The 22,768-nt window shown below is 36.2% G+C and overlaps 1 protein-coding gene and 1 pseudogene across 3 annotated transcripts in view; one reads left to right on the plus strand and one right to left on the minus strand.

Moving 5' to 3' along the window:
- Positions 1-22,768, plus strand: part of TECRL (trans-2,3-enoyl-CoA reductase like) — a 192,607-nt gene that overhangs the window by 136,718 nt on the left and 33,121 nt on the right. For all 3 annotated transcript variants that reach the window (XM_020999841.2, XM_020999842.2, XM_078148279.1), the window contains 2 exons: positions 16,625-16,740; positions 22,157-22,262. In XM_020999841.2, coding sequence (XP_020855500.1) covers positions 16,625-16,740; positions 22,157-22,262 — 222 coding nt within the window. The remainder of the gene's footprint in view (positions 1-16,624; positions 16,741-22,156; positions 22,263-22,768) is intronic.
- On the minus strand, positions 2,948-5,243 carry LOC144455322 (glyceraldehyde-3-phosphate dehydrogenase pseudogene; annotated as a pseudogene).

Here is a 22,768-nt window from a genome sequence, read left to right on the forward strand (position 1 = left end):
CTAGGTAGATAAAACAATAGACATGTCCTTAGTTTTATTTTACTCTGCATCTGCTACTGTCATAAAAAGCCTCCACTTAACCTGCTTGTCAAACTATCTCTTTTTCTGAAGCAGAATTTTTTTTTTCCTTAAGAAAGTGTTATGTCAAACAACATAAAGTAAGAAGTGATGACTGAATTATAAAAATCAGATAAGTAGTTGGAAAAATGCAAGCACTTTCCCCCAAAGCAGAGGATCTGATCCATTCACAAAGTCATGTGAATGAGGAGTGATACTATAATTCCTATTCCAAATCAAAAAACCAGAACAAACAACAAACCACTTCAAATTACACATGCCTCAGTTTCATGCCCCAGGGCATACGTAATACTTTGCTCTGGGTGATGAGTTTTTTTCCCTCATTTTCAGCTCATGAAGTCAAATGGTTTCAACATTCCAGTGCTATCAAGCAGGGATAGATTGAGTGTGGTTGACAGTCTGCCATGGCATAAGGATGTTTATGCTTTTTTATAGCCTGCAGACCTGCTTATCCCTCTGTTATTACCCTCTAGCTGCAGTGAAACCTACTGATAAGGGAAAAGGGGCTGCTCCAGCCCTTAAAGTTGGCCAGTGTGCTGATGACAATTCATTAGATGATTCTGTCAATGAGGCCAACTAGAATTTCATTGATTGTTTCTCCCACACCCTCAACAATAAAAGCTATGATAGTTGAGTGGCACTTCCAAAATATGAAATAGCCCTGTGACAATACTAGGTGATTACAGACTAAATTCATTGTATGCTATGCTTGTTTATTTTTTGGGGGTGGGGAGAAGGTGGCAGGCAAAGGGATATCTTGAAATCTGTCATGCTTACTGATATCTTTACAACATTTGTTGACAATTTGACTAATTTTTCATACATTTATTTATCCATTCAATAAACATTTAAGTATCTGCTAAATGCAGAGCAAAAGCTTAAGAGATTCAAAGTTTTCTTAAGATGTTGTCTCTGTTCCCATGGAACTTAAAGCATAATATATGTATTAAATACAACCACATGCAACTATAAGACACTAGTTCATTTGAGATATAAAACAAAGTGCTCTGTGCAGTTGGAAAAGGAATATTGCTATTCATTGCACCAAGAAACTTTTTCTTAAAGAGGTGTCTTTTGTGTTGAGCTTTAGCAAATGGCTGGGTATTCAAGATGCGTCAGGGGGAGGAAGAATAATCCAGCCATGGGCAGGAGAAGAGGACAGAAAGTGCAGTGCTCTCAGATTGACAGAAAGTAATACAATCTGAATGAAGGATTGAGGACATGAATTAGAATGTGTGAATGAGACAGTTTGTGTTCCCTTGATTTTGGAGATATTTTTCTCTTATGCATTTGGTAAGCTTGTAGTTAGAACATTATTTCATGACTGTTTAAAAAGCCAAACTTAACAAAAGTTCAGTTCCCTTCTACCACAAACTTATTAGTAATATTCCCTAGACATTACTTCAAGAGTTCAACAAACTTTTGATCTCATTGATTCAGGTACTTCTTCCAGTGATACAGATTACAACCTACACATACCTGTTTATTTTCTACATTTTTTTTCCATTTCTCCCCACAAACCCTTCATAAAATATTTATCTAACATGCTAAAGACTTTCTTTTAGGGCTGTTAACATTCCATGGGTACCAGTTCAGCACTCAGGCTGTTCATCTTTTATCCCTCATTCTTTTTTTTTTTTTGGTTAAGTGACTTGCCTAGTGGTTACACGGCTAGTAAGTGTTATGTGTCTGAGTCCGAATTTGAACTCAGGTCCTCCTGAATCCAGGGCCAATGTTCTATCCACTGTACCACCTAGCTGCGCCTTTATCCCTCATTCTTGATACATGACTAAGCTAGCTCTTTTTCTCATTACACATCTCCTAGATGATATGATGAAGACTCTTGCTAAGCAAAACAGGCAGGAATAGTAGAAGGGAAAGGAAGTATGCCAAACAATTGATATAAGACCCAACTAAAGCATAACATCTCAAGAACATTTATGGATAAGAATAGGATGAAGACCATAAAGACACATGAAAACATAAGAAAAAAAATGCCAGTGTTTTTATTGTACTTTATTCTTTATGACAGTAAAACCACCACAACTGAATTTTAACATTTCATTTCCTGATGAAGATGTGTGACATGGAAATAACACCTACAAAGGGGAAATCTAAAAAAAAAAAAACCAGACCCAAAACAAGTATGTACAAAATATATGTTGAGATGACTAAATTTTAGAAGCATTGGGTATCAATATTTTTTTTTTCAAAAATGATTGGGAAACAAACAAAAACCCATAGTTGAGATTTATTATTATTATTATTATTATTATTATTATTTAAAGGGCATAGGTAACTACCAATAAGAACCATAACTAACATGAGGCAAATGTAGTTTTTTGACAGAGTACAAATATCAATGCAATTATTCCTCATACTTCTTTCCCCCCCACCGCCGCTGGATGTGGTGACTTTATTGATGGTACACAATATAAGACTCTAGGCTTTTCTCCCTTACTACAGGGGTGCTTTGGGACAAGGACGTGAATGGGGCATGGGATCCCCAGTACAGGAATGTAGGTTAGGAATGTAGGCTTCCCCAGTGGTGGATCTCCCTTTTTTTTTGGCTGGGGATCCATGGATTTCCACTTTACTCCTTGAAGGCCATATAGACCATGAGGTCTTAACCACATGGTTGCTATAACCATACTCTTTTGTCGTACCAGGAAATGAACTTGACAAAATAGTCGTTGAGGGCTGTACCAGTGCCAGGATCAAAGGTAGAAGATGGGGGGTTGTTGTTAAAGTCACAGGATACAACTTGGTCTTCTGTGTTGCCCAACATGCCCATCAAGGGTTCCTCTGATGCTTGCTTCACCATTTTCTTGATACCACATTTGGCAGGTTTCTCCAGGTGTGGTCAGATTCACAACAGATACCTTGGAGTAGCAACGCAGAAGGCCATGCCTATGAACTGCCCATTCAGCTCAGGTATGACCTTGCCTACAGCCTTAGCAGCACCAGTGGAAGCAGGGATGATGTTTTAGACAGCACCATGCCCATCATGCCACAGCTTACCAAAGGGGCCATCTACTGTCTTCTGGATAGCAATAATGGTATGGACTATAGTCATGAGTCCTTCCACAATGCCAAAGTTGTCATGAATGACCTTGGCCAAGGGGCCAAGCAGTTGGTAGTGTAGGAGGCATTACTGACCATCTTATTTCTCATGGTTCACTTCCATCAAGAACCTTGGGACATCAGGAAAAGGGGCAGAGATGATGACCCTCTTGGCCCCACCCTTCAAGTGAGCCCCAGCCTTTTCCATAGTGGTAAAGACTCCAGTGGACTTTACAACATACTCAGCTCCATCATCTCCCCATTTAAAACTGAGGAAATCCTGACCATGGAAGATGATAATAGCTTTTCTATTGATCATAAGCTTTCTATTCTCAACCTTGACCGTGCCCTTGAACTTGCCATGGGTGGAATAATTTTGAAACATATAAACTATGTAGTTGAGGTCCAGGAAGGGGTCATTGACGACCACAGTGGCCACCAGAGGTGAATGTAGCCCTGGTCACCTGGCACACAACACGACCAAATCCATGGACTCTGACCTTCACCATCTTGTTTCAGGGATGCGACTGAAGCAGCATATCCTGGCACTGAACTTGGGATAAAAGCCGAAAACCCTTATACTTCATATTGAGGTGTTTTTCCCCCCGTCCTTGCTCTGTCCCTGGACTGTCACCAACATGGTTTACTACCAAAATTCATCTATAATGGACCAGATTCTCTTCTTCTTACACTTGTACGAGGCCATCCCTACTCCCAAATCTACACACACACACACACACACACTCCATTTAATTAAATTTTTCTCATGTGCAAAAATTCCTAATGATGGCTTCATTACCAACTTATACAGTAACATTTTTTGTATAAAAATCTTATGAGTGTTTTATTCATGTTATCCTTGACTTTAAAAAAGTATGAAATTTGAACAATCAGGCTTTCACAATTTTCTATAACATATCTTCTCAATCACTAGATAAGTAAACATCACACAATTTAAGACTGATATCAGTCATTTGAAAATTATTTAAGTGATTATAAAGTAAATCGTAAAGGAATTTCTTAACATCAGCACCTCCACCATCATCAAATTTAACTATCATGGGAAACTATATATGTTCAAAGGATGATTATCTCAGAAAATGATTTGCCTAATATGAATTACAAGAGAAGAATCACCCAAATACTATTTAATCTTATTAGCAGAACTTTTCTTGCTATTGTTGAGTTGTTTCAAGTCATGTCTGATTCTCTTTGACCTCATTTGGAGTTTTCTTGGCAAAGATACAGAAGTGGTTTGCCATTTCTTTCTCCAGCTCATTTTACAAATGAGGAACTGAGGCAGGTTAAATGACTTGCCCAGGTTGACACAGCTAGTAAGTGTCTGAGATTGAATTTGAACTCAGTTCCTCCTGACTCCAGGTCTAGCACTCTATCCATTGTGCCACCTAGCTGTGTAAGTTTATTGACTATTTATTAGCTCTTAAGAGAGATAAGAAATGGCCAAGAAAGTGTCATCACATTCCTGGCCTTCCAGGAATTTAATCCTTGTAGTTTAGGTTCAAATCTGAGAAACATACCAGCCTAAGATTAAATCTAACCCAAACTGTTAGTGAACACTAACATTTGCTTAATCTCCAAAGATCATTCTAGAGACCAAGAAGATCTTGGAACCAAGTTGTACCTATTATGACATCTCTAGACCAGAGTGGGTTCTCTAAGCTTTGAATTGCATCAGAAGTACCTCACAACTGAATTTGACTCCATAAAAATATGGTAGCCTCTGATCTCTCTTTAATCTGGTTTAAATTCCATATTGGATTAAAATGATTCCTAAAATGGAATATAAAAATACTTAAAGCTAATTGAATATTAGAAGTAAAAGTGGCACTCTTCATCTGATTGCATAGAACTGAAATAAATTTCAAATCCTCTCATGTAGCTTCTTTTTTCGTTTGGTATTTCAAGGATCTGTGATTTCCTCTGTGTGACTACACCTAGCCCCAGCACAGCTCACAATCCCTCTGCACTGTAGTAAATGTTTTCATGAGTTGCTGTGGTCCCAAACAATTCAATATCTTGAGGTCAATCTGGTGAATATCTTCTCTGAATTTAGGCTTAATGGGCTCTTGGACAACAAACATGCTATTGCTGCTCTTGTTTACAAAATGACATAGACTCTATGATTAGGAATCATAGTAAGAGTTTGGTGGAGGAAGGTATCCTAAATGTTTATTAAAAACCAGTGACTGAAAATTGAGTATGAAATTGTCTTCACCTTAGTGAAGTTTTACTTCCCTGTTATAGGATTGACTTTTTGATTTAAAATATATAACTTCACTCAACAATATAACTTATTGTCCATTGATTATTTCTGCGAGGTTCTTTTGTTTCCTTGAATTGTGTTCCCTTTAATTCTTTTGACCTTTCTGATGCAACAAATATCTAATTGTTATCAAGACTCTTGTTCCATTATCTATAGCCCCAGGGAAGGACATGCCAAGCTTTAATCAAAGTGAATATATTGATTACAAATAAAAAAATACAGATAATTTTCTTTCTCTCTGTTACACACATGCACAATTATGAGTCCCTAATGAATCCTTTTACTTTCAAATCTCTTACTTAGATTTTAATCTGTGTCTTGATCATTATTAAATTTATGTATTAACACATTATAGAAGTTTTAAGCAAACAGCCAATCAACCTGAATTGAAATTAGATAATTATCTGTGGGAATATTAATTTTAATTAGTTAATTAATTTTTAGTTTTCATCATTCAGTTCCATAAGGTTTTGAGTTCTAAATTTTCTCCCCTTTCCTTCCATCCCCTTCCCCAAGATGTAGTATGATATAGACTCTACATATACATTCATATTGAAACATATTTTCACATTAGTTATGTTGTAAAGAATGACTAGAACCACAAGAAAGAAGAAAGAAGAGAGAGAAAGAGAGAGAGAGAGAAGCAGATAGTATACTTCAATATGCATTCAGACTCCATAGTTTTTTTCTAGATATGGATAGTCTTTTGGAGTGGTCTTAGATCTTTGCACTGCTGTGAAGAGCTAAGTACATCAAAGTAAGTCATCTCACAATGTTGCTGTTACTGTGCACAATGTTCTCTTGGTTCTGCTCCCTTCACCCAGAATCAGTTCATGTAAGTCATTCCAGGTTTTTCTGAAGTCCACCTGCTCATCATTTCTTATGGAACAATAGTATTCCATCGCATTCATATGCCACAACTTGTTCAGCCATTTCCCCAACTGATGGGCATCCTCTCAATACCCAATTCTTGGCCACCACAAAAAGAGTTTCTATAAATATTTTTGTCATGTGGATTCTTTTCCTATTTTTATGATCTCTTTGGGATACAGACGTACAAGTGGTATTGCTGGGTCAAGGAGTATGCACAGTTTTATAGCCCTTTGGGCATAGTTTCAAATTGCTCTCTTTAAAACAACAACAACAACAACAACAAGTCATGGACAATTTTACTGAACTTAATCAGACAGTAATGTTGAGGGTCCAATATGTGCTTGGCATGTTTGTTTGTTTATTTTTTTCCTATTTTTCTGCTGTGAGGTATGTTAAATATATCTCCCTTATTTAAGGGGATAAATGAAAAGACAAAGGAAATCTTGAAGACAACTTTTTGAGAACAACATATCAACAAGTACCAATTTAAAAGTGAATATTCCACCAACACCTTACACCATATACCAAGATAAAGTCAAAATAGGTACACGATTTAGATATAAAGTCTGATAACTATAAGCACACTAGGAAATCAAGGAAAAGTTTACCTGTCGGATTTATAGAGAATGGAAGAATTTATGACCAAACATGAGATACAGAACATTATAAAATGCAACATGGATAATTTTGATTACACTGAATGGAAATTTTTTTTTTTGCACAAACAAAGCCAATGTAACCAAGATTATACAGGAAGCAGAAAGCTAATAAATAATTTTTACAACCAGTATCTCTGCTAAAGGCCTTGTTTCTAAAATATACAGAGAGCTTAGTCAAATTTATAAGAATGCAAGTCATTTTTTAAATGATAAATGGTCAAAGGATATGAACAGTCAGTTTTCTGATGAAGAAACTTAAGTTATTTATGGTTATATAAAAAATGCTCTAAATCACTTTTGATTAGAGAAATGCAGATCCAAACAACTCTGAAATACCACCTCACACTTTTAAGATTGGCTAATATGACAAAATAGGAAAATGATAAATGTTGGAAGAAATGTGGGAAAATCGGAACACTAATGCATTGTTGGTGGAGTTGTAAAATGATCCATTTGGAGAACAATTTGGAACTATGCCCAAAAGGCTATTAAAATATTGTGGAGCCAAAGTTAGGATAACACAAGATTTTGCAGCTTCTAACTCAAAGGATTAGAGGGCTTGTGCTTTAAGATATAATGAGCAAGATGCTCTCAGAAAAACCTGGAAAGACATATGAACTGGTGCAAAGTGAAATGAGCAGAACCAGGAGAACATTGTACACAATAATAGCAATATTGTATGATGATCTACAATGAATAATTTAGTTATTTTCAGCAATAAAGTGATCTAAGATAATCCTGTAAGACTTATGATGAAAGGTGCTGGCCATCTCCAGATAAATAACTGGTAGAACCTGAATGCATCTCAAAGACACATTATCTTCTTTCTTTATCTTTCTTTCTTCCTTCCTTCCTTCCTTTCTTTCTTTCTTTCTTTCTTTCTTTCTTTCTTTCTCTTTCTTTCTTTCTTTCTTTCTTTCTTTCTTTCTTTCTTTCTTTCTTTCTTCTTTCACAGAATGACTTACCTGGAAAAGTGTTTTGCATGACTACACATATACAATCTATGTCAAATTGCTTGTCTTCTCAGTGAGTGGGAGAGAGGGGAGGAAGAGAATTTGGAACTCAAAATTTGAAACAAAAAGAATATTTACATGTAATTAGGAAAAATAAAATATTAAATGAGATTAAAAATAGACATAGAGTGTCATGACATCTGTATGCAAGTATTTTAATATCTGTCACACAGAAGAGGTAAGAGATTTGTTCTATTTTTATCCATAGGGCAGAATTAGTAACAATGGGTAGAAGATGAAAAGAGGCAAAATGAGGCTTAATACAAGGAAAACATTACAATGGGTGGAGCTATTCCGAAAGGAATAGTTTTCAAACAATTGCTGGCTAGTGCCTTTTCAGCTATGTTGTTGAGATGATATTGTTGATGTATCAGTTGGTCTAGATGACTTCTGGAAACCATTCCAACTCTTAGACTCTTTACGTAATATTTAGGCTAATTGCATATAATAAAATATCCATAGAAGAACATAATGTGATATTTTGGTGACCTAAAAATGTTAATACTCTTCTTTTCTTTTACACAGCATTTCTCCCCAATTACATGTAAAGATAATTTTAGCATTCTTTTTTACATAATTTTGAGTTCCAAATTTTTCTCCCTTCCTCCCTCCCCTTCCTCTTCTGAAAATGGCAGGCAATTCAATATAGGTTATACATGTGCTATTATGTAAAACATATTTCCGTATTAGTCACAGTTTTATCTGGATGTGGATAGCGTTTCCCTTCACGTACTTTGTGCTTGTCTTTGTGCTTGTCTTGGATCGTTGTCTTGCTGGGAAGAGCTGAGTCATTCCTAGTTGATCATCACAAAATATAGTTGATACTGCATACAATGTTTTTCTTGTTCTGCCCATTTCAGTTTGTATCAGTTGATAGAAGTGTGTCCAGGCTTGTTTGTTTGTTTTTTCCTGAAATCTACCGATCTTTTCTGATTGTACAAAAGTAGTCCTTTATATTCATATACCACAGCTTGTTCAGTCATTCCCCAGCTGATGGACACCCCCTCAATTTCCAATATTTTACCACCATGAAAAGGGCTGCTATAAATATTTTTGCAAAAGTAGATCCTTTTCCCATTTAAATGATCTTTTTGGAATACAGACCTAGTAGTGGTATTGCTGGATCAAAGGGTATGCACAGTTTGGTTGCCTTTGGGCATAGCTCCAAATTGCTCTCCAGAGTGGTTGGATCAGTTCACAACTCTTGCATTAGTGCCCAATTTCCCTACATCCTCTCCAACATTTATTTCCCTTTTTTTTTTTCATATTGGCCAATCTGATTAGTGTGAGGTGGTACCTCAGAATTGTTTTAATTTGCATTTCTCTAATTAAAAGTGATTTAGAGCATTTCTTCATATGCATATAGATGACTTTGATTTCTTTATTGAAAACTGCCTCTTCATATCCTTTGACCATTTATCAATTATGGGATTGCTTATATTTTTATAAATTTGACTGAGTATTCTCTATAGTTGAGAAATGAGGCCTTTTTCAGAGACACTTGCTGTAAAGGTTGTTTCCCAGATTTCTGTTTTCCCTCTAATTTTGGCTGCACTGGCTTTGTTTGTACAAAATCCTTTCATTTTAATGTAATCAAAATGATATATTTTACATTTCATAATGTCTGTAACTCATTTAACTTCTCCTTCAAGAACATGGGTGCTATATTACTTGGTGCATCTATATTTGATATTGATATTGTTTCATTGTCTTTGGGACCTTTTCAGCAAGATGTAGTTTCCTTCCTTATCATTTTTAATAATGTTTATTTTTTGCTTTTGTTTTGTCCGAGATCAGGAGTGTTACTCCTGATTTTTTTTTTTTACTTCAGCTGAAGCATGATAGATTCTGCTCCAGCCCCTTACCTTTACTCTTCCTCCTCCTCCTTTTCCAATTCATCTTCTTCCTTCTCCTCTGTGAGTCTCTCTGATTCAATTGTGTTACTTGTAAACAATATATTGTAGGATTCTGGGGGTTTTGTTTGTTTTTTGGTGAGGCAATCAGGGTTAAGTGACTTACCCAGGGTCACACAGCTAGCAAGTTTCAAATGTCTGAGGCCAGATTTGACCTCAGATCTTCCTGACTCCAAAACTTAAGCCCTATCCACTGCACCCTCTAGTTGCTCAGGGGTTCTGATTTTTGATCCACTACACTATCCACTTCCATTTTATGGGAGAATTCATCCCATTCACATTCACTATTATGATTACTAATTCTGTCTTTCCCTTCATCCTATTTTTCCTCTTGTTTATCCTCTCTCTCTTTTCACCCTTTCCCTCAACAGTGTTCTATCACTTCCCCTAATCTGTCCTCCCTTCTGTCAGTTATTCCTCACTCCACTTACTTAATTTCCTCTCCTCCTACTTCCCTGTCAGGTAAGAGAGATTTCTATATTCAGCAGACTGTGTATATTATTCGCTCTTTGTGCCAAAACTGGTGAAAGTAAGGTTCAAGTGGTGCCCATCACCCACCCTCCTGTCCTCCCCTGCACTGTAATAGGTCTTTCAAGCCTCTTAATGTGAAATAATTTACCCTATTCTACCTCTCCCTTCCTTCTGCACTCAGCATACTCCTCCTTCTCTTCCTTTATCTATTTTTATGTCAATATTTCAAATTTACCTTATGTCTGTCCCCTGTCTATGTATATTCCTTCTAGCTGTACTGTTAGTGATACAATTTTTAGGAATTACAAGTATCATCTTGTAGGCATATAAACAGTTTAGCTCTATTGAATCCCTTATGTTTCCTTTTTCCTTTTTATCTGTTTGTGTTTCTCTTGGGTTGTGATATTGGAGATCACCTTTTTGGTTTAATTCTGGTCTTCTCCTTATGAAAGTTTGAAATCCTTCTTTTTCATTGAACAATTTTTTCCCACCCCCCTTAATTTATTATGCTTAATTTCACTGGGTAAGTGATTCTTGGTTGTAATCCTAGGTCCTTTGCCTTCCAGAATATTGTGTCCCATGGCCTCCAATCTTTTAATGTTGCAGCTGCTAAGTGCTGTGTAATCTTGATTGTGACTCTTTGATATTTGAATTCTTTCTTTCTGGCCACTTGAAATGTTTCTTCCTTGACCTGGTAGTTCCAAAATTTGGTTATCATATTCCTTGGAGTTTTGATTTGGGGATCTCAGGAAACTGAAGTGATTGGTGGATTCTTTCAATGCCTGTTTTGCCCTCTGGTTCCAGGATATCAAGACAGTTTTCCTTGATAATTTCTTGAAAGATGCTGTCCAGGTCCTTCTTCCTATTATGGCTTTCAGGTAGTCCAATAATTCTGATATTGCTTCTCCTGCATCTATTTACCAATTCAGTTTTCTCCCATGAGGAATTTTACGTTTTCTTCTGTTTTTTCATTCTTTTGAATTTGTTTGATTTATTCTCGATGTCTCATAAAACAATTATCTTCCACTTTCCAAATTCAAACTTTTGAGGAATTGTTTTTTCTGAATTAGCTTTTATACTTTCTTTTTTAATTGGCCAATTGTACTTTTTAAAGGGTTCTTTTCTTCAATGGATTTTTGTATCTCCTTTCCCATTAGGCCAATTCTACTTGTTAAGCCATTGTTTTCTTTTTCCAACTTGTTGACTTTCTTCATAATTTTCTTGCATCACTCTCATTTCTTTCCCCAATTATTCTTCTACCTCTCTTCTATGATTTTAAGCTACTTCAGCTTGAGAGCATAACTTATTTTTTCTTTGGAGTTTTACCCATAGGTGTTTTGACATTGTTGTCCTCTTCTGAGTTTGTGTCTTGATATTTGCTCTCGCTGTAATAACTTTCTATTGTCAGATTTTTTTCTTTTGTTTTTTTTTTGGCTCATCTTTTTTGGCCTTTTTCCCTTTCTTTTAAATTTGATCTCTGTTCCCAGGGTAGAAGGCACATTGTCTCAGGCTTCTTGTGCCAGAGTCTGCAGGTGCTGGCTGTTTACTTGGTATTTTACTGATGCTGCCCTGTGTCCCAAGGAGGACCCTCATGTCTCTCTGGTGCTGTGCTGAGGGGGTGCTATGGCAGGGTTGGCTGGTGCTATTGGAGGCCATAGGGATCTGTTAACTTACCTGGTGCTGATCTGGGAACCACCTAGTTCTGGCTTCTGGGGTGTAGCAAGGGTGGTAGGATATTTCTGTTTCTTCAGAGATACATTTAAGCAAGCAGCTGATGGAGGCTGCCTGTTTACTTAGGCACCTGTAAGTTTGATGTCTACCTGTTTGCCTGAGGCTATGCTGAAGCAAGTGTAGGTCTGCTTGATGAAGGTTGCCTATTTGCCTGGAGTTATGCTGAAGCATGTGTCAGTTCTCAGAGCTAGAATCTTCTGGTTCTTCCACCTATGCTGAGGCATGTAGGGAGTCCTGGTATTGGTGTTTGCCTACTCTACTGCACTACTACTCAGGATCTGCCACTGGCTTGCTGAGGTAAGGTTTGATGCTGGCTTGCTGGGATGCTTCCTGTCCTGGCCTGCACTCCTCTTTTACCAAAGTGAGACAGACCTTTCCTCTCAATCTTCCCAGTTTTTTGGGCTCAAAGATTGTTTCACCCCAACTTTTTGCTGGCTCTGCTGTTCCAGGATTTATTTGGGGGTGCTATTTTATGGTTGTTTGGAGGTGAATATGGGAGAGTCATAGAGATTTACTGCTTACATCACCATCTTGGCTCCTGGGAGTCTCTAACAGCCTTCTTTTGAGAGCCTGACCTACAGCCAAAAATTAACAGGCACTATAGAAAATGATTTTGATTTCAAAGGTATATTTTATTTAGGAATTATAAAGATCTTTTAAAATGATGACCATTGAACTGGATTTTCTTGCAGTTTTATCTACCAGTTAAAAGGAACAAAAATGGTCTGAAAAAAATCATCAAAATATTTTAAACCTTTGAAAATATTGGCAGGTTTTTTTTTTCTGGTTTAAGTCCAAAGAAGAATATAGCCACCCAAACTTGAGTTTTTTAAAAATTATTATTATTATGCTATGGTAAAATGAGGGAAACATAAAACTGAGAACAACATTCATTTTCACAAAATAATAATCCACAACATATATTTATTCAACCAAGGAAATCACAGTGTGACATTAGGTTTGTTTAGGGTTACCTGTTACATTTACATAATATCTGCATAACTAGATGAGATGTGGCATAGAAATCCACCTCTATATCCTTCTATTAAGCTACTTTCTTCTTTGATAAACCCTGCTTCCCTTTATCTCCTACAACTTGCCAGGTTTTTTTAAATTTTTTTGATGAACCCCGATTACCCAGGGACAATCACTGTGGTCCCCTACCTAGGCTTGCTTTACACCATTACTAGTTGTTTTTTTCATTGCTCCTTCCTTTGCCAAGCTTTAACTGTCTTATTTTCAATTCTTTAAAATATCGTTTTTCATGTAATCTGATAGATGAGTTATATATCACATCAGTAGAATATAAGATACTTGGGGGCAGCAAATGTCTTATTTTTTGTCATTGTATTCCCAGCCCCTCACATTTGCATGGCACACAAGATGTTAAGAATTAATAAATGTTTACTTAATTTATTTAAATTATATTTGCTTGAATTTAATATTACTTTCAAGGGAGCACAGCTTAAGGTCTCTGAATTTCCATAGCCATTATGGATTCTTTCATTGCTATAAGTTATCAGATTAGGAAACACCCTTTACCAATGAAATGCTGTGTTTCTGTTTTGTTTTGTTTTTCTGTAACTTATCACCTATGGAGTTTCTTCGAAAAAAAGAAATTAAGTGACTTGCTCAGGCACACACAGTCAGTATATGTGAGAAGCAGAACTTGAATTCATGTGTTATGCGGCCTGAGCCTGCCTCTCTGTCTGCAACACACTCTGATAACCATAATTGGAAATGAATAATGCACAGCATGGTGATATTAATTCTTATCATGAAATGTAGTCCTATTGGTGAAGTTATATATATTCACAGAAACAAGAAAATAAATTCCTAGGTGAAAGAACTTTGTATTTAATTCAATTTCCACAAACTGGAGTGTGCTGAAGTGAGCAGCCACCCCAGAAACCTAGCTTAGTCAAATGTTGAAAATGGTTTCAAGAAAACTTACTTGGTGGTCATGGTCTAGTCATTCAACCTACCTAAGTTTTACTTTGTCAGTCTCTAAAATGGAAGTAATAACAGAATCTACCTCAAAAACTTGCTGTACTGTAAGACCAAAAAAATGTAAAGTTCTTTGCAAACCTTAAAGTACTACAAAAATGTTAGCTTTTTTTTTTTCCATGCAGTGTGATACTGGGTAAAGAGTATTCCTCCTGGAATCAGAATCTGGATTCAAATCTCAGTCTTGATTATTACTTTGACAAGTCTCAACCTCTCCCACCCCTGAAAAATGAGAAGGGAGTTGAGCTAATCACCTCTATTCCAGCTCTTAATCATGATCATTTGATCTTCCAAACAGAACCGTAATGTAGATCAGAACAGAATTCTCATCCTATGAATTATCGAGAATTGGGTTAAGCACTGAGAAAGGGATTGAGCACCAGACAAGGAGAATAGGAACATGTACCCACGTGTTCTCATTTCCTTCCAAAACTAGGAGTGGAGTGCTAGAGAAAACTCAACAAGTGATTGTAAAATAAGGAAACAGCTATAAACCTAAGACATTCACCAGTTGCATAGAAATAATTCTCCACAGAATCCTCCCCCCAAAAACAAAACGAAATGAAACAAAACAAAAAAGCCTAAAATCTTCCCTGTGGATGCTAGGGTTCTTGAGATGTTCAAAGGGGCAACGTAAGAACTAATGCAGTCTCAAACTGCCATGATAGAAATATAGTGTGTAGAATGAGGGCATCAGTAGTCCCATTCTCCACTTGTCAGACAACATCTGGAGCATTATGTTTTGTTGTTAGCACCACATTGACAATCTTGAATCCATCAAGAGGAAAGCAACCAAGATGGTGACAGGATTGCAGACCATGCCAGACAATGTTAGGTTTAAAGAAATTGGCAATATTTAAAATAGTAACTGTAAGTCTTGGGAGATCTGGGAACCGTGATGATAGACAAAAGATTGGAATGGTACATTGATTCTATGAATCAGTAAAAAACAAATCAAACAGAGGAAGTCATCTAATAGATTAAAAGAGTCCTCCCTAGAGAACTTATCAGAAAGCATGGAGAAAAATAGCAAAGGATGAGAAAGCGTTGAGAGGTTGTAATGTGATCTGGTAGAGGAAGTTCACAGTTCAGTGAAATGTCCAGTCCATCAAGCTACCAAAGTCCTCATAAAAGTGATAAAGGGTATGGTGAATCCCCTTGTATGGTGCTTCTCCTTTTGAAAAATGAATGTTCATCTTTGATTTGACAAGAGTGCATCTGAATTTTGTGATTCTGTATTCCAGAAGTAGCATGGACAAAGGAAAATGCATATTTCAATTAAAGTAATATATTTTGAGTGCATAGCTTCTCCTTCTCACCCCACTTCTTTTCTTCCTCCTCCTCCTCTCCCTTTTCCTCCTCCATTTTCTTCTCCATCCTGTTCTTGTTCCTATTCTTCTTGTTCTTATTCTCATTCTCATTCTTCTTCTTCGTGGGCTTGTTCTCCTCCTCCTCTTCCTTTTCCTTCTCTGTCTTCCTTCCCTCTCTCTGTACTTTTAACATTCCATTTTCTATTTGTATGTCTTTCTACAGGAAAAGTTTAGCTTATAGTAGGCAGCCCTTTATGAAAATTTGTTTTTATTAATTCTTTTATTATTACAAGCTCTCTCCTCAAATCCTGTCCATGCATATGTTGGAAGATCCAGAGATTATGTAGATTTAAGTAGGAACTGTTTTATTTAATCTTTGAATCTGGAGAGCCTAGCACAGTATCTAGTACATAGTATATTCTCAATAAATGTTCTTGAACGGATTATAAATTTTATCCTTCACAGATCCCTGAACTGTGCTTTGTATCAGTGGGCTTTCAGTTCAATTTAAAAATGCTTAGTAAATATGTACTATTAAAAGAAAACTCATGGTAAATGTTGGTTGCTTAAGATTGATTTTTGCCAATAAGTAAATAAGTGGGAAAAAATTTACAAAAACTATGTTGCTCTGATAATAGTGAGAATTATAGGTACTGGTTCAGGCTAGGAATAGGAGTGGGAATACTTTTAAAGAGTTTCTTCCTCCACTTTTGAAGAATATTAATGTAGTGTATGTGAAATAGGATTATGGGATCATTGATTGGAACTATAAGGGACCTAACAGGTGATGTAGTTCAGAGGTGTCAAATTCCCAAGTGTAGCAAGAACCAGATTAAAATTTAATTGGGAAATATTTAACCAGATGAATAAAAATACAATGCAATACAGATGTTAATCTGTGTTTTTCTAGGTCAATATACTGTACTTTTGGTCCATTTGAATTTGAGTTTAACACCATTGATTAGTCTCTAACCCTTTAATTTTATAGGGAGACTGAGTCCCCAAAGAGAATAAATGACTTATGCTAGGTCACTCCAGGAATAAAATCAGAGTCAGAAATTGAATCCAAGTCTTCTGATTCCAACCCTAGTATACTTTCTACTCCACTGTTTTTTTTTCATTTTACAGCTTTTTTATGCATGTACATTAACACACAATCTCAAAATGACATTACTTAAAATGTCATAGTATGATGTATAATGACCACTTTTCTTACTTCCAGGTTTTTCTGGCTGAATATGCAGGGCCTCTGCTTATCTACCTCATCTTTTACATGCGACTCACATATATTTATGATGCAAAGGAGAGTTCCAGAAGATTGCGCCACCCAGTGGTACAGTAAGTGATATATCAGGGATGCAGGAAATGCTGAGAAGTCTATAGGTGCAGAACAGTGAATGTTTTGTCTACGTAATGTGAGAAAGCAACACACTGCACATGTGTTTACATTTTAAAGGAAAGGATATATATTCTAAATTAGTATTAGCCTAGGCTATGTCAACTGGATTGAACCTCTTGGCCTGCAGAGGTCAGAGCTGAATAGACAGAGCAGGTAAGAAAAACTCTGCAGAGACTAAGCCAGAAGCTTATTTTCTATAGTGAGGAAATGGCTTGCAAACAAGGAAGGAAACTAGACACATACTGGGGCCCCTGTAGTAGGGGACCCCCTTTAGTGTGGGCAAATCTCAATGCACATACCAGTGGCTACACAGTGAGTTGTAGCCTTGACAATAAGGGGTAACAGCCATAATGAGACAGGTTTGGTTCATAGCAGGGCTTCATGACTAGAACATGGGCACTGTGATTACTTGTCCAAGCTCAGAGAACACCTGGTGCTGGTCAAAGCACTACAATAATTATATGAAACAGTTCTGGGATTTTGCTGTGACTGAGTTCATCCAAAGGGTGAGTTCTGGAAAACAGAGTGTCTCCTAATAGTATTTTGACCACTGTAATATCTCTGCTCCTTGTGGCCATAGTTTGTTTCTTGGCCAAGAGTTCAAGAGTTTTCTGGTTAAAGCAAAACTAGGTTTTTATATATTTTTGTGTTTTCTATTCTGAGGATTGCTGTGCATTGGTTATATTTTTTTTAAGAAATGGTGATAATTGACATAAATATATTTTATTTTATTAAACAGATGAAGTAGGATCTATTTTAACTGAAATATACTTTTGTTTCTTTTAATTTTGTATCAATTTTTATTTTTCTCTAATAAATAGATGATTTGACTATATAGAAGACAGCTAATTCAGAAATAACTCCATGATGATAACTGGTTGTTTCTCATCATTTACTATAGGAATAATTCCATTTTTTATTTTATTTTATTTTATTTCCATATTTTATTATTATTTCTTATCATGTCCAATACAGCCCAACTCTTTTCTGTGTAGACTATAAGCCTACTCACTTCCCTAACTTTTTAAAATCTGTGCTGAATTTTTCAATGTATTTTCCATTGTCTTCCCTTTCACCTTTGTACTGAGCAATAAGCATTAAAGTATAGATTAGTTTAATTGGAAGGGTTTGTAGTTCCTTGTAGAAATTCTATACCTTTTTATCCCCTGTGACAAATAATGGTGTGTGGATGTGTAAGTACTAATTATTTTATAATGATCTTTGAAAAGTACTGATGATGAGTGCAAAAATTATCTCATGTTCTGTGAAATGATGTTTGTACTCAGAATAAAACCAACTTATTCACCTGTTTTATTTGCCTCTCCAAGGAGAACTTTTGAGTCATCTTGTCAATTAGCTTCAGCTTCCATTTGATTTCTGGTTTTATTTATAATAAGTATGTCTAGCTTGTTATAATTCATTACCTCTTGCAGTATGTTCACTTTTCAGTCACTGGAGAAGAATCGAATGCTTAGATTACCAATATTTAAGTTAACGTTTATAAATTTATCTAGAAACTATATATTTATTGCGCCCTTTTCCACCATTATGCCACTGTCACTGTGGGAACAGAAGGGACTAAGAAACATTCTATATTCTTCTGTTTGTTTTTTTTTTTTGAGTTGACATAGCCATTCAAGAAGATCCAAATTTGTCACCAAGTGCCAGTGTACTGGTGATGTTCTACCTCTATTATAGATATAGTAGTTTCAGATTTATTTAGTCCAAATTCTCTTCCCGTATTGGTTTTCTCTTGTAATATTTCCAGTAATTTCCTCATGTACACATCACAGATTATGATAATAAAGAGCAGAAGTGGTGGCTCTTTTCAGAGTGTCAGGAGAGAAGAGCTTATTACAATACTCTTGACAGATCATTTCCATTTTCATCTGTTTTTGTAGTCTGTCCAGTTTCATCCTCAAATACTCTTTTAAATATGGATAAATACTCACTTAAATATGTCACTCTCCATTCTTTATGTAAACTTACTTTTCACTTTAACACTTCTTTCTCTTTTTATGAGCCTCTCCATACTTAATTAGACTTGTCACTGGAAAGCAGACATATTCTATTGCTGAGCCCATGTTCAAAGCCTTTCCAGTGCAGTAGAAAGTATTAAAACATAGGAACTCTAATAGCATAGGTTTTGAGATCCCTGAGACACCTGTGCGCCATAAAGAAGGACTTTATAGAGAGCCATGTATCATACAGCTTCCAGAATAATCTTTTCAAAGATCTAATCATACCACCTGTTCATGCTTGAAAATCTTCAATGGCTCCAAAATACCTATAAAATAAAATACAATCTCCTTAGCTTGGCCCTTAAGCACTCTGCCATTTGTTTCCCACCTGCCTTCCCAGCCTTATTTATATCATTTCTTTTTTTACAATTTGGATCTGAGGGACAAATAGTCACTACACCTGTACTGGTTCTCCCACCTGTCTTTCCTGAAATGTACTTTATCCTAATTCTCGCCCTCCAGCTCTCCCTTAGAAGGATCGGGCTTTCTTAGTGCTTTCAATTATGTGTTGCCCTATAGGTGGGCTTATCTTCCAAGAGGAAAAATAGGAGCAGGAAACACCACCTGCTAAGTAGCTAGCATAGAATCAGGAACCCAAGAATTCTCAAACACTAAAGGTAGTCAGCAATTCTGGAAATGCACATTTCCCTGGATTGCTATTTGGTTATCTATGATCAGGGAAAGAAAAACAAACTGAAGAGGCAAACACATTCTCGTGCTGCCAAGTAGTGAAGTTATAGCTGCCACTGAAGCTGAGGGGTTAGGAAGGTGGTGAGAGAGGGTAATCTCCTCCCAGCCATGCAGAAAACCAAGAAAAAGCTAGTGGGGTCCCAAATGAAATATGCAAAAATAGAGAAAAGTAGAACTTCTCCACAGGTTTAGTAACTTATTGAGGGCCATAATATTCTTTCTCAGTCACTAAGGACCATCCAAGAGTGACTAAATAATCAGAAAAGATTCCTTAGCAAGAGGCCAATGAGCATGTCCACCTACATGAAGCCAGTGAGTGTGCTCAGCTCTCAAGGAGGCTCCATAGTCCAGCAGATTAAATAGAAATCCCTCAGCCTGGAATTTAAAGCCCTTCAGTCTGGCTCAATTCTACCATTTTCATCTTCATTTCATATTACTCTCCTTCACAAAGTTTATGTTTAATTAAAATTATCCTGCATCTTGTTCTTCAAACTTAGCATCCCATCTATGGCCTCTGAGCATTTGTATAAGCTCCTTCCATACCCAAAATGTGCTCCCTACTCACCTCTGCCTTTAAATTTTTTTAGCATCCTTCAAAGCTCAGCTCATGTGCCTTCTATGGTGATACTTGTCTGCTACCATATAGATGTTAGCATTTTCTTCTTTCTCAAATTATCTTTTATTTACTTCCCTATGTTCATACTATATGCTCCCTTCCAAGCAGAATGTAAGCTTCCTTAGATCAGTTTTAATTTAGGTTTTTTTTTTTCCTATGAATCCTCAGGGCTTAACAGTGGGCCTTACACAGTAGTTACTTAAGTATTTACTGAATTGAATGTGATTAATTGTGTAATGTGGACTAATAGGAACATTTAAAAGTGATTAAGACATGAGATAGTTGTTGAATAAACAGCAATAGCTAATGCAGTAGTCAGACACAGGGCCACTTACAGCTCAATTCTCTGATTCTATAGACATATGACATGCTGGTCTCCACATTCTTTTATCTATGGTAATATTCCAAACTCATAACACTTCCGTATCACCATACTGACCCTAATTTAAAGTTGTCATACATTTACCATTAAGTCTCTCCTTGGTTCCCTCAAAAGTAATGGCATTTATTTTTTTGAGCTTGGTCAATATTCTCCAATACATTTCTGAAACATACTTTTCCTCCCCTCAGGCCACCATATAATCAACTAGTCGCAATAGCACCAGCACATTTCAAATATTACTAGAAGGGAAGAGGAAAGTACCCTCTTTCATTCAGTGTCATTAAAATTCATGGGATAATAAGTAAGATATATGACTCATAGCTGAAGTTTACATGGTGTGGTCTCTAGTTCGGAGTTAAAGATCAGTTAGTAGAATCTGGTGAAAGAAAAATACCAAATTTCAATACCAATCAAATGACTAAAACAAATGACTCTTTACAAAAGCAGGAAAGAGCTACAGAACACAGAACCAGTACTTGTAGAGCAATTCTGAAGAGCAGTGTATTAGAAAGAAACTAGGAAGAAGAGAATAGAAGGTAAATAGGATTGGGAAATGGAAGGGGGCTTCCAGATCCTTTGGTCCAGTCCTCACTTCTTAAAGATGAGGTTGCTCAAATTCAGAGAAGTGTGCAAGGTCACACAAGGAGTAAGAAGTACATTGAAACCCAATATTTCTGAAAATACTTTGCTTCCTTGGTTATATTTGCATAAAATCTGGCAGTATTGCACAGGAAATCAATAACATATTTTAATAAAATAAATTCCCCATGAGAGCCAAAAGCTTCACCTTAGGTATAAAAACATTAGTAGGTAATTTCCTCACTGATTTAAGTACTTAACCTTTGGCTGTAGAATGTTGACCAAAGTATTAGAAACTTCATACATTAGATACCCTTTCAAGTTATCCCAAAATTTGAATTTCTGTCAGTGAGAAAAAGCTTTCTGTTCATTCTATGAGGCAAATCAAAAGTACTGATTATGGTTTCACAATCCTTAAGAAAATTAATCTAATAAATTCTGAAACTGTCCCTCTAGCCCACTGTAACTCAGAACCAATAAAAAACCCAGCTGCTGTCACAATGAATTAATAAGTCAAAGAATACAACAAAGATCATTCTGTCTCTGAAGGAAATGAAAGGCAAACTCCTCCTCCTACTCACATCAATAGCCCTTGCTAAAGGCCGACGAAACCATTTCAGAAGCTATTCTGAACATTATAAAATGTCAAATGCATCCTGAATGTGTTCTCAAGACTTTTTAGACATCTAGGTTGTCTATTCAAAACTTGAAGCATTTTGATATGTGCACATTTACAGTTCTCATACTGATAGCTAGCACTAAGACAGCTGTGTCCTAACTAATTTATGCCTGGGTATTTCAACTAGGTTTCAGTGTAACAGATGCAGTGGCTGCTATAAAATTTATTGTGTTCTTCTCATTTAGGAAATTTTAGAAAAAAATAACTTGTTAAACAGGACTGCCACTATACTCCAAGTTATGGCCCCTGAGAATTGGCTCTTTCCAAATGATAGGAGATTGCAATGGACTGAAAGGATGTGTTATGTGCAAAGTAAATCAGAATATAGAAGAGATAGGAAAGTAGACTCTTCATACATCTTAAATTTTTTTTTCTCATTTTATTCCAGCTTGGCCTGTTTCTGCCACTGTTTACATTATGCCCGCTATCTCCTAGAGACATTGTTTGTTCATAAACTTTCTGGAGAGCACACACCTTTGAAAAATTTGATAAAGGTAGGAATAGTCCTTATAGTTTTCTTTTTGGCTTTATTTTTGTTAAAGGAAAGAAAACTACATTTCTGGATAGATGCAAAATTTAATTGGAAGAAATTGTCCTTTTCCTTTAAACTAGATATTTTTTGCTGATATATTGGACAACTTAAAAAATTTGTTTGCTAACACAGCTCTAGCAGTGTAACATATATCTGTAGTTAGACTAGCTATCATTCTAGTTTTGCATTATATGTTTGGACGGTTTTACAGTGATCAAAGGCTTTAAGATGGAAATATACTGACAAGTGCTGTCTGTAAATAGACAACACAACAAAACCAAACAATCAAACAAAAAGAAGAGATATTTATAAAGCTTCACGGGCAGATGGCTGAGAAACAAACAAACTTTTAAGTATTGTAAAGAATAACATTCAAAGTCAGTGACTTTTATAAATGTGATTCAATAAAAATATCAATAACAATAGATAGTGGGTAGGTTTTCCTCTCAGTTAGCAAAGCCTCATGCT

The sequence above is a fragment of the Phascolarctos cinereus genome, unplaced genomic scaffold, assembly GCF_003287225.1.
Source record: "Phascolarctos cinereus isolate Bilbo 61053 unplaced genomic scaffold, phaCin_HiC Scaffold_9;HRSCAF=440, whole genome shotgun sequence".
NCBI lineage: Eukaryota > Metazoa > Chordata > Mammalia > Diprotodontia > Phascolarctidae > Phascolarctos > Phascolarctos cinereus.